Source organism: Alosa pseudoharengus, unplaced genomic scaffold, assembly GCF_046254945.1.
Source record: "Alosa pseudoharengus isolate Yale_2024_CS ecotype anadromous, Long Island Sound unplaced genomic scaffold, YU_APseudo_1.1 YU_APseudo_1.1_scf_6, whole genome shotgun sequence".
In the NCBI taxonomy this organism is placed as follows: Eukaryota; Metazoa; Chordata; class Actinopteri; order Clupeiformes; family Clupeidae; genus Alosa; species Alosa pseudoharengus.
In genome coordinates, this window is record NW_027468848.1 from 14722474 (window position 1) to 14735092 (window position 12619).

At 47.0% G+C, this 12619-nt stretch overlaps 1 protein-coding gene across 3 annotated transcripts in view; it reads left to right on the plus strand.

Annotated features, from left to right (window-relative positions):
- Window positions 1–12619, plus strand: part of golga1 (golgin A1) — a 29251-nt gene that overhangs the window by 6913 nt on the left and 9719 nt on the right. For 2 of the 3 annotated variants that reach the window (XM_076270799.1, XM_076270800.1), the window contains exons 6-15: window positions 28–60; window positions 420–548; window positions 6943–7112; window positions 8175–8286; window positions 8810–8905; window positions 9412–9537; window positions 9684–9779; window positions 10077–10172; window positions 10330–10425; window positions 12440–12592. In XM_076270799.1, the coding sequence (XP_076126914.1) occupies window positions 28–60; window positions 420–548; window positions 6943–7112; window positions 8175–8286; window positions 8810–8905; window positions 9412–9537; window positions 9684–9779; window positions 10077–10172; window positions 10330–10425; window positions 12440–12592 (1107 nt within the window). The remainder of the gene's footprint in view (window positions 1–27; window positions 61–419; window positions 549–6942; window positions 7113–8174; window positions 8287–8809; window positions 8906–9411; window positions 9538–9683; window positions 9780–10076; window positions 10173–10329; window positions 10426–12439; window positions 12593–12619) is intronic. The other variant, XM_076270801.1, reaches the window with a different exon arrangement.

The following is a 12619-nucleotide window of genomic DNA, read 5'->3' on the forward strand; positions in this document are numbered from 1 at the left end:
CCATTCACTCAGCCTTTTTTCTTGTAGGAGTGGATGGAAAAGATGGCAGTGCTAGACCAGGTGAGTGTTGTTGTCTGTCTGCCATGGGGAGGATAATGGGTAGCACATTAAACGTAATCTTAATTCACATGGTGTGAACGGTGATGGAGCACAGAAATTCTCATGTAAGAGCACATCAAATTAAAACATTATTTTGTGTAGTGGGGACAGATATGGCGACAGGACAGGATGACGGATAGATGGGAAATTCTTTGAGCCTCACCCTCTGCTCTCTGTGTTTTGTTCCCTCTTTCTTTCTTTCTTTCTTTCTTTCTTTCTTTCTTTCTTTCTTTCTTTCTTTCTCCATCTATTTATCTATTGGCCTGTCTCTCTCCCTCTCTCTCCCTCTCTCTCTCCCTCTCGGCCGACTCCCTTTGCAGGAGAAGGCGACCCTGTCTGCGCGGCTGACCGAGATGACCGAGCAGAGCCTGAGCCTGTTCCAGAAGCGGGACGATCTGGACGAGCTGGAGGGCTTCCAGCAGCAGGAGCTGGCCAAAGTCAAACACATGGTACGGCACTACAGCAGTGGCCAGCCCAGCATGGACCAGACTAGCCCCACAGGCTCACATGTCTCTCCCTACAGATCGCCAGCCTGTCACATGTACTGACACCACAGCGCATAGAGCCTTTATGCAGCACTGTGTAGTAGTTCTGTGTGCATGGAAATCACAGTATGTAACTGCAATTATTTACCTCTACAGTCTGTGCTTTGTCTGTTCTGCATAGCAAGTCATGTGGACATGGTTGAGTAGTGGTAGTATCGCTGCCAGACAGTCGGTCGGCCTGAGTGACCAGGAGATGCCCAAACCCAGTCACCTTTGCCTTTAAAAGTGCACACTGCTGAGCATGCACTCACAGTAACCGTGAAAGAAAATGCGGGTAGTTCCTTGCAGAACCTGTTTCAGAAGGAAACAGCATATCCACAGAACATGCTTTGTAGACTAGTCTCTCTCATGCCCAAATATGAGTAAGCACTGTGTAAAAAGTAGTCCAACAATAGTCCAACAGTGCAAGAATAAGGTCTAGAGACCAGCATAAATGATATGGACAAATAGGAGAGTAAAGTATAATGTAGACAAGGTAATATATATATAAAAAAAAACTATGTCAGTGCAAGAACAGGTTGAGGTAATAGGGTTATAGCCATTCATTCATTCAGTATTGTAGCAGAAGCCTGACCGCAGCCATTGATCATGTGTGCTAATATAGCATGAAAAACAGTGTAGCAGTAAAACAGTAGTGAAAACATTAGGCTGTGGACATTAGTAAAAGTAGTAAAACAGTAGTGGGCAGTCAGTACTCAAACATGGAGAGGCAGACAGACTAAGCAGAGAAGTCTATCTCTCCTCTTCCCTTTAGTGAGGCATTGAACAGTTCAATGGCCCTGGGGACAAATGACTTCCTCAGCCTTTCAGTTGTGCATGGCAGTGAGCGAAGTCTCCAGCTGATCAAGCTCTTTTGCTTTTTAATAGTGCTGTAGAGTGGATGACATTCATTGTCCAAGATGTTGATCAGTTTGTTCAGGGTCCTTTTGTCAGATATTGAAGTGATGCACTCCAGTTCAGCTCCCACTACAGAGCCAGCCTTCCTTACCAGCCTGTCAAGTCGCCCAGCATCCTTCTTCTTTGTGCTTCCTCCCCAGCATACCACTGCATAGAAGAGGGCGCTGGCCACAACAGACTGGTAGAACATCCTGAGGAGCTTGCTACACACATTGAAGGACCGCAGCCTCCTCAGGAAATACAGCCTGCTCTGTCCTTTCTTGTAGAGTGCATCAGTGTTGGCTGACCAGTCCAGTTTATTGTCCAGGTGGAGACCCAGATACTTGTAGGTGCTTACCACCTCCACACATTGACCCCATCAATGGAGACTGGTAGCAGACCGGGCTTAGACCTGCGGAAATCCACCACCATCTCCTTGGTCTTTGAAGTGTTGAGTTGAAGGTGATTGAGTTTGCACCAATGCACAAAGTCCTCCACCAGGCTCCTGTACTCCTCCTCTTGCTCGTCCCTGATACACCCCACAATTGCAGTATCATCAGAAAACTTCTGCATGTGGCATGACTCTGTGTTGTAGCAGAAGTCAGATGTGTACAGGGTGAACAGGACTGGAGAGAGCACAGTTCCCTGTGGCGCTCCGGTGCTGCTGATCACAGTGTCAGAGAGACAGTTCTTCAGTCTGATGAACTGTGGTCGCTCGGTCGCAGGTAATCTGTAATCCAGGTTACCAGGTGAGCGTCCACACCCATCTGCAAAAGCTTGTCTCCCAGTCTAAGGGGTTGGATGGTGTTAAAAGCACTTGAGAAATCAAAGAACATGATTCTCACAGCACTTTTCCCCTTGTCTAGGTGAGAATGTGTCCTGTGTCCTATGGCATCGTCCACGCCCACTTTCTCCTGGTATGCAAACTGTAACGGGTCTAGTGCATGGCGTACCTGGGGTCTGAGCATACCTAAGACCAGTCGCTCCATTGTTTTCATCACATGTGATGTTAGAGCGACAGGCCTGAAGTCATTAAGCTCACTGGGGTGTGGTTTCTTGGGGACGGGGGTGAGACATGATGTCTTCCACAGTGTTGGAACTTGTCCGAGACGTAGACTCCAGTTGAAGATGCGCTTCAGTGGCTCCCCCAGTTCAGCAGCACAGGCCTTGAGCAGCCTTGGACACAGTCTGTCAGGCCCGGCTGCCTTACGAGGATGAAGTTTTTTTAAAAGATAACTTACTTGATCAGCTGTAATGATGGGGGGGATGAGGGGAGTGGAGGAGGAGGAGGAGGAGGGGTGCTTCTGAGAGGGTTGTCGTGTGGCTAGAGACTGATGGCCGTTGGCTGAAGCCATTGTTGCCGCACTACTCGTGGTCACCATGTGGGGGAGAGGTGCGATAGCCTGATCAGCAGTGATGATGGAGGCGGGGAGGGGAGGGGAGGGGGGCAGCATCTGGGGTCTGCGTGTCTGATGGCTGTTGACTGAGGTCGTTGTCACCTCGTTGTTCGTGGTCGCCATGTGGGGGAGGGGTGCAATATCCAGTGATGGTGGGGGTGAGTGTTGCACTGGTAATGAGGTGGGGTGGGGGCTGTGGGATAGGCAATCGAACCTGTTGTAAAAGTGGTTCAGCTGGTTCGCCCTGTCCAGGTCTCCCTCCACAGAGCTGCTGCTCTTCTTAAGGCCAGTGATGGATTTCATACAGTCCCACACCTCCTTCATGTTGTTTTCTTTGGGTCCCAGAGTACTACCAACACTTTTTAATTACATACTCATTATAGTAAGTGACAACAGTCCGCATGTGGCATGTGTCAGGCACGACTGGCATGCCCTTATTTGTCTAAAGGAAGGAGACTGAAGGTGGTGATATACAAAGCAACGCTTTGAGCATTGTTGCTGGGCAGTAGTCACTGACCGATGTTTAGGCCCTTGCTGATATAGGGCAACACAATTGCATCTGGTGAATCACTTGTCGTAATCATCTAATCAGAACCTTTGGAGCCTGTCGTGTTATTATTGGCTGCCGACGTTACACAACTTGGTCCATATATCGTCAGCTTGAGACTAGCGCTACTGGTGTTGGCATGTTCTCAGTGGGGTAGACAGGGGCCCGTGTGTTTGGGGACCAGGTGGTGTATCTGGCCAACACACAACAGCATAGCAGGAATGGATGCCCAAGCGCAAAAGACAAGGCAAGGCAAGGCAAGTTTATGTATATAGCACATTTCATAAACAGGGGTACTTCAATGTGCTTTACATCAACAAAAGCAAAGAGTAATAGTAAAAAATAACTAAAAAGTAAAGTACACAGAATAATTAAAATACATTAAAAAAAACATAGAATGATTTAAAAAACAGAGCGAAAAACAACAAATTACTGCAACACAGCTAACAACTTAACCTTATGCTTCGTATGAAACTTACACAGATTCTCATGTTTTGGCATACAACAGTTAGGTGCCTTGCTCAAGGGCACTTCAGCCATTCCTACTGGTCAGGGTTCGAACCGGCAACCCTCCGGTTACAAGGTCCTCCGATTACAAGAAGTACTACCAGGAGGCAGTACTCCACTTGCCCTAGAGTAATTTGTCAAACAAGGGGATGAGTAACTCCTAACAACACCCAGAAAGAGCTTCAGAGAAGCCCGGTAGAGCAGTAATGCCCATTAGAGTAATTTAATACCTGAATAGAGTAAATAATAACCCAGAGGTTCTCAAACTCTCGTCATGAATCCTGTTTCAAAGTCCCTCCTACACTCTAAATGTTAATGAATTAGGCTTCCAAAGCAAACCGGTCTGACCATCTTTTGTTAGTCTCGTCTAATTATTAAACTTCCCCCTTGCCTGGGGTGGTTCTCGGTGGCCTACCCCCATACCGATACTACAAATAATTGGTGTTTCTCACACCACAGTTTGGTTACTAGCCCTGGGTGAGGCCAAAGAATGGACCTTTGAGTGATCCTTCGATGTCGGCCTATGAAAAGCCTATTGCAGTAATCAACCCTACTGGAGATGAATCTAAATCATGTTTTGACATTAGACCTCTTGTGTTTAGCAGTATTTTTGAGTAAGTATTGGAGTAATATGATCCGCAGGGGAATTTTGTGGTTGTTGTGGTGTTAGTAGGGGATTAGACTAGTTTCCCCAGTAAGCTCGATGCTCTTGACTCCTTCTATCTCTAATCAGTACAGGAATAGAGAATGTCATGAGTCTACTGGGTCCTGTGGGGTGGGGTGTTAATTCTGCTTCCATGTGTCTACATTTGACTGCTGAGGTAATTCGCTTTCCACAGTCATTTCAGCAGTGTCCATGTTGTTGTGTCTCAAGGATTCGGTCAGCCTCTGGATGGTTTCCCTGTAAGTAGATCAGACAATGGTGTTTCAGCATGACCCTGCTTTTCTGATAGCATCTCAGCAGCCTTGTTTGGTGATATAGATCTGCATCACTCCAGTTTTGTCTATCCCCTCATGCTCATTCGTTCATGTAGATGTGGCTGGGCATTGTTGAGCGGGCTGTTTATGTTCCAGCGGGCTGTTTATGTTATATTTCAGTGAGGGCTACCGGGTGATTGTCAGAGGGCCCTACACCGGGGGGGGGGTTCGGCGTTTCCGTGTTTCAGCTTGTGTTTTGGTTTAGTATCTGTACGGCTACTGAACGCTTATCAGCTAGTCGACTCAAAGTGAGCAGAAGACAAATGCTGGATAATGGAGAGAGGCGAAGATCTTGGCCCCAGTCCAAATGAGTTCTGTTCTACTGGGCGGTGGTAGTGTAGTGGTTAAGGAGCTGGGCTAGCGTGCAGTAGCCTGAAAGTTGTCGGTTCAATTCCTGGCTTCCACCGTTGTGCCCTTGAGCAAGGCACTCAACCCCAAGTTGCTCCGGGGACAATGTGATCGATCCCTTCTAATATAGCTGACATATGTAAGTCACTTTGGTCAATAAGTGCCTGCTAAATGTAATGTAATGTATTTGGTGTGAAATATTATCTGCTATTCCAGAAGAGGTTACAATTGTCAATAAAGTTCATCCCACCTAAAAAAGCATGTTTTTGTGAGCCAGGTGGTTAAACTGAATAGTCTGGAGAAACAAAGCTTCCCACCATTAGTGGAAATTTGTATTCCAAGCTCATATAGGACAGAAAAAACGTCTGCTCTATTTTGCCCTCTTGAGACGAGTGTGGGGAAGGGGAGACATTTGAAGGATGTTGGGTGTTTTTAGGTATGTGTTATTGCATCCAGTGATCAGCTTTGAAGTACAGGGTGTGTTTTCCCCTCCCAGACAGTAGTGTAGTCTTTGTCCCAGACAGTAGTCTAGTCTTTGTCCCAGACAGTAGTCTAGTCTTTGTCCCAGACAGTAGTGTAGTCTTTGTCCCAGACAGTAGTCTAGTCTTTGTCCCAGACAGTAGTCTAGTCTTTGTCCCAGACACGCTCAGGCTCTCCTGTGCTGCCCGCCTGCATCCTGTGACAGAGAGAGAGAGAGGCTGTGAGCTCTCTCTCTCTCTCTTTTTCTGTCTCTCTCTATTTTGTTCTTTTTCTCCCTCACTCTCTCTCGCCCTCTCTCCTTTTTGCTCTTTCTCTCTCTCTCACGAAGCTGGCTCATCTGGGATCACATAGCTCTTATCATCTATTATTTATCTGTCTCGATTCTTGTCTCTCTTTCTTTGTGTGTCTTATCTCCCCGTCTGTCTCACATACACACACGTGCACACAGGCAGGCAGACACACACACACACACACACACACACACACACACACACACACACACAGACTCTCAGTCTCTCTTATCTAATCTGTAAGACACACATCCTTTCCCTTTCCCCTTCTGTGTATTTTACTCAAGCCTCTCTATTTCCCTATACCCCCCTGCCCTTCATCATCAGATCTCCAGGACAGGAACACACCCTCTTTTTCCTCTCTCTTTCCTGTGACATCCCTGTTAAGTGGTTAACACCTCTCTCCCTCTCACTCTCTCTCTATCCCTCTCTCTCTATCCCTCTCTCTCTCTCCCTCTCACTCTCTCAAATTCTAATTCCAATTCAAAGGTGCTTTATTAGCATCACTGTTTGAGTAGTGTTGCCAAAGCCAGTGTTACAGATAACACAGTAGTATCACAAAAGAAAGAAAATAGAGATGTGTGGATATGAACTCTCTCTCTCTCCCTCTCTCTCTCTCTCTCTCTCTCTCTCTCTCTCCATCTCTCTCTCCCTCTCTCTCCATCTCTCTCCCTCTCTCTCTCTATCTCTCTTTCCATCTCTCTCTCCCTCTCTCTCTCTCTCTGTCTCTCTCTCTCTCTCCATCTCTCTCTCCCTCTCTCTCCATCTCTCCATCTCTCTCTCCCTCTCTCTCTGTCTCTCTCTCTCTCCATCTCTCTCTCCCTCTCTTTCTCCATCTCTCTCTCTCTCTCTCTCTCCATCTCTGTGTCCTGCAGTTGCTGAAGCGTGAGGAGCAGCTGGGCCAGCAGGAGCGGAAGTTCCAGCAGAAGGAAGCGGAGCTCCAGACGGCCAGGCAGGCCTTGGACGAAGCCCAGGGCAGGCTGCACGAGCTGGGCCAGGAGAGCCAGGAGAGCGGCCGGCTCAACGCGGAGCTGAAGGCTGAGAGGTAGAGGGACAGGATGGTGCCCGTGAGCATATGGCCACACAGAGAACTGAATGCAGTTGGAGAGGGAATGCAAATCCAGCGAGTCGTCATCCTTATAAACCCTTTCAAGAGAGTTCCATTATCAGCATCATAGTTGGCCCCACAAGGCTTCCGTTTTAACATTCCATATGTTATCTTAATGCAGAGGAAGTAGATTGGGAACCAAATTGAACATTCAAGCATTGTTTTTGTTTTTATTGTTGAAAGGGTCTATAGCTTATTCTAACCGCATGCAAGAGTGACTGTGGTGTAGCTCTCTGTCCAGACGGAATCTTTTTAAACATGCTGTTCCATTGCATCATATTCTTTGTTTTTTAGTTTTTTGTTTTTTAAAGCAGAACAACGCAAGCAACAGCAGGAAATTAGAAACGGGGCATCCAACAAATGTTCTGCTCCAAATGTCACGCCACATTGCACTGCCCTGTGTCGCATCGCATCCATTTGGGACATTCCAGTGTAATCAAACTGATTTTGTCGCTAACACTCACATCACATGCAGTTTAGGACACGGTGTTATACCCAAGCACAGTGAGGTACAGTGAACTATGTAGTTGGCAGCAGGCCCTGTCTCTTGTGTTTACTTACTGAAGTGTACTTGCGCTATGTGTGTGGTTGTGCACTTCAGCCACAGCAATAGGATGTATGTTCAAGGTCTATGTGCATACTTACTTTAAATATCACTTAAGAAACACGGCACAGGTGAGGGTGGGGTTAGTAAAGATATTCCCACAGCTGTGGCATGAGACTGGAGGCTGAAATTGAACATTCACCCGACTCCATTTACTCAATATTCTCACTCAATAACTGTCAAATGTGATGAATGTTATGAAATGGAACATTCATGTTGCAATAATTACTAGCGGCGAAATATCCCCACTCTGGAATGCCTCTCGTCCAGTCACAAATGAGTAAATAGTCTGACCCTACCTAACTGTTGTATAATTTGGGTTAGAAATATTGCCCTGTGTGTGGGTATATGTGCTAATTTTTGGTGTGTGTGTGTGTGTGTGTGTGTGTGTGTAGGGAAGAACTGCTGCTGGTGCGAGAGGAGATGGAGCTAAAGATCTCTGAGCTGGAGAGGAAAGAGCAGCATCTGCAGCAGCTCATCCAGCAGGTCTCCGAGGACTTTCAACAGGTGAGACAAACGCACGCGCACGCACACAAATATATGCTAGTTCAGTTCAAATCAGCTACTAGCACACAAATATATGCTAGTTCATACTATAGTTCAGTTCAAATCAGCTACTAGCACACAAATATATGCAGTTCAGTTCAAATCAGCTACTAGCACACAAATATATGCTAGTTCAGTTCAAATCAGCTACTAGCACACAAATATATGCTAGTTCAGTTCAAATCAGCTACTAGCACACAAATATATGCTAGTTCAGTTCAAATCAGCTACTAGCACACAAATATATGCTAGTTCAGTTCAAATCAGCTACTAGCACACAAATATATGCTAGTTCAGTTCAAATCAGCTACTAGCACACAAATATATGCTAGTTCATACTATAGTTCAGTTCAAATCAGCTACTAGACAATGTGTTGTACTCTCTCTCTCTTTATTTCTTTCTCTCTCTCTCTCTCTCTTTCTCTCTCTCTCTTCTCTCTCTCTCTCTCTCTCTCTCTCTCTCTCTTTCTCTCTCTCTCTCTAGTCTCAGCAAACAGCCCAGTCCTTGGAGAAGTCCCTGGCTGCCCTGCAGATGGAGCAGGAAGAGCTGAAGCTGCAACACGAGCAGCACAAGCAGAAGGTGTGTATGTGTGTGTGTGTGTGTGTGTGTGTGTGTGTGTGTGTGTCCACAGCAACAAGCCTACCATTAACTATTGCTTACTACCACCAACTATTGCTTACTATCACCAATCACCATCTATTACGTTGCACTGCAGTCCAAATGGCAGGAAGGAGTTTTGGTTGAGAGATAGCGCTCTACTGAAACCATCAATACCGGAGCTAGCACTGATTAAAAGCTTGCTGACATGCTAACTGCTTTTTTGATAAAGTTGCAAAGTTACGCTGTGTTTTTTACAATTTGGTGGGGAGGTACGACCTTAACAATTGAACTGCAAAGTGCAATAGCCTCGGTAACTAACACAGGACCACATACTATGAAAAAGAGCACTACAGCAGTAGTTGCTTATGAAAATATGCTTCAAGTCTCTCTCTCTCTCTCTCTCTCTCTCTCTCTCTCTCTCTCTCTCTCTCTCTCTCTCTCTCTCTCTCTCTCTCTCTCTTTCTCTTTCTCTTTCTGTCCTCCAGGCCCAGGTGGAGGAGGAGGAGAGGGAGCGTATGCTGGGGGACCTGCAGGAGAAGGCTAGCTCTCTCTCCAGACGCCTGGAGAGTGACCTGTCTCAGGACGAACACATGCAGGAGCTGCTCAAAGAGGTGAGGGAGCACTTGTATACACACACACACACACACACACACACACACACACACATACTAACACATACTGTATATACACACACATTCATGGGCATACCATGCTCAGAGGGAGTTGACGTTTGCTAATGTGTGTGTGTGTGTGTCAGAAATCCGCACTGGAGCAGAGGCTGGAAGAGGCACGGGCAGAGCTTCTACAGGAGAGGACCTCCCACTCCAGCACAGTCAGCTCACAGGAGGCTCAGGTAACACAGACACACACAGACACACACAGACACACACACACACACACACACACCCTTGCACGCACATGCACGTGCACACGCCCGCACACGCCCATAATAATGGTTGGACCATAGTATTGTATGATTTGAATGATGTATTGAGGAGTACACATAGTTTCGCTCATAAGAATGTGCTTGCTGGTGACGCGTTTTATTGTATGATTTGAATGATCCATTGAGGATTACACATAGTTTCGCTCATAAGAATGTGCTTGCTGGTGACGTGTTTTGATAGTAGAGCCGTCTCTACCTCCTCAGATCTCCAGGTTGAATGGTAGCGTGGCTGAGCTGCAGACGCTTCTTAGACACAAGGACGACTCAAACAAAGCCTACCGGGAGAGGACAGACGCACAGGTGTGTGTGTGTGTGTGTGTGTGTGTGTGTCTGTGTCTGTGTCTGTGTCTGTGTCTGTGTCTGTGTCTGTGTCTGTGTCTGTGTCTGTGTGTGTGTGTGTGTGTGTGAGAGAGATTAATTAATGTCTTATACAGCCTTCTCTCCCGGTCTCCCTCAGATTGGTGCTCTGGAGCAGCAGGTAGAGGAGTTCACCCAGAAGCTGAAGAACGCTGAACAGCAGCTGGCCGACAGTGAAGCACACAAACAGACTCTGGTAAGACATTACACACACACACACACACACACACACACACACACACACACACACACACACAAACGGATCCTACACACAGTTGCGTTCCGTCAACGCATGCCAGTGGGTGTTCCCGACGGTAGCTATGCAAATGACTTGTAGTATAACTGTAATTTGATTGGTTGGTGCCGTCCGTCGATTGGCTTGATTGGCCGGTGCCGTCTGTCGGTGCAGCAACAGCTGAACTTCTCAACGCGAGCGACGGGAGAAACGCGACGCAACGGACCCACAATTCAGTTCGGCAACGGATGACGTGAGCCCATGTAAAGTGAATGGGATGCGTCTCCAGCACTGCAACGCACGCAGCTGTGTGTAGGAGCCGTAACTCTAACCCATCCTCCACAGCCCTGCACTGTACCCCCTCCCCCCCATCACACCATCATACCACACACAGACATGGCTGTCAGTGCTTGCCTAAGAGACGTGGGTAAACATTGCCTCTCTCTCACTACTGCACTGGTGGTCACGCTATACTGAAAACCCGCGTGGCCGTGAACTGCAAAATACACAGAGATATGACATTGAAATGGATTTGTGTATCATAGCAAAATATACACACTGTTGTGGTTGCACCTTTGTCAATGCACTGATAGTGAGCAAAAGATTTTACAAAGACACATCTGTATGAGAATGCTGTAGCTTTATTTCTCATGCCAAAGTTCTAGCTCAGTTGTCATGTTTTGATGTGCTTGATAAGATGTGTGTGAGTGGAGCCAGAGTAGGATTTCAAAACTGCAGGAAATTTCCCCCTCTACCTTTTCTCACTGATTGAAGTCATTCGATTGAAGTCATTTGCTCTGTTTCTTTCTCGTTCCACAACCCTTCACCCACATATTCGTTCTCTCGCAGACAGCCTCTGAAAAGTTCAGTGGTATGACAGTGATTGAACAAATTGAAGCCATGCCAAAAGAAAAAAAAAATGTGTAATCTGCAACCTTCAACCTTTGGCTTGTGCCCTTGGTTAATCTCTTTAATCTCTCTTACATATAACTTAATCATTAAGGCATACTAAAAGCCAAGCATTACTGGCACTAATGATGAACTGTATTTATGTAACTGGGTGACTGATCAGATGCACCCTGGACTAGTTGGACATGTGCATTATTGTTGTGTTGTCATGACACCATAATTATTTTCACTTTGTTGCGATATCATGCTTAAGTATCTCGATACCAATACTGAAACAATACCATGGCCTCTCAGTTAGAGTTAGCTGCTGTCAGACCCATGGCCATGTTTAAGTGAAGGGCTTAGTTAGCGTTCGCTAGTATCAGACCCTTGGCCATGTTTAACTGTAGAGCTCAATTGGCGTTAGCTAGTATCAGACCCTCGGCCATGTTTAAGTGAAGAGCTCAATTGGCGTTAGCTAGTATCAGACCCTTGGCCATGTTTAAGTGAAGAGCTCAATTGGCGTTAGCTAGTATCAGACCCTTGGCCATGTTTAAGTGAAGGGCTTAGTTAGCGTTAGCTAGTATCAGACCCTTGGACATGTTTAAGTACAGAGCTGTGCTAATAGCGCTAGCATCAGAGTGTGCCCTTAGTTAGCGTTAGCTAGTATCAGTCCCTTGGCCATGTTTAAGTACAGAGCTGTGCTAATAGCGCTAGCATCAGAGTGTGCCCTTAGTTAGCGTTAGCTAGGATCAGTCCCTTGGCCATGTTTAAGTACAGAGCTGTGCTAATAGCACTAGCATCAGAGTGTGCCCTTAGTTAGCGTTAGCTAGTATCAGTCCCTTGGCCATGTTTAAGTACAGAGCTGTGCTAATAGCGCTAGCATCAGAGTGTGCCCTTAGTTAGCGTTAGCTAGTATCAGTCCCTTGGCCATGTTTAAGTACAGAGCTGTGCTAATAGCGCTAGCATCAGAGTGTGCCCTTAGTTAGCGTTAGCTAGTATCAGTCCCTTGGCCATGTTTAAGTACAGAGCTGTGCTAATAGCGCTAGCATCAGAGTGTGCCCTGAGCCCTGTGGTGCCCCTGCAGCAGGCGGGCTGGAGGGAGGAGCGGGAGCGGCTGCAGCAGCAGGTGGCGTCCCAGAGGCAGAGGGGCCTGGATCGCTGCGCTCGGCTGGAGGAGCAGCTCGCCGCCCTCAACACGGAGAGAGACGCTGAGAACGCCGCCGGACAGCAGGCTAAGGTGCGTGACGCAGTCACTGGGTGTGTG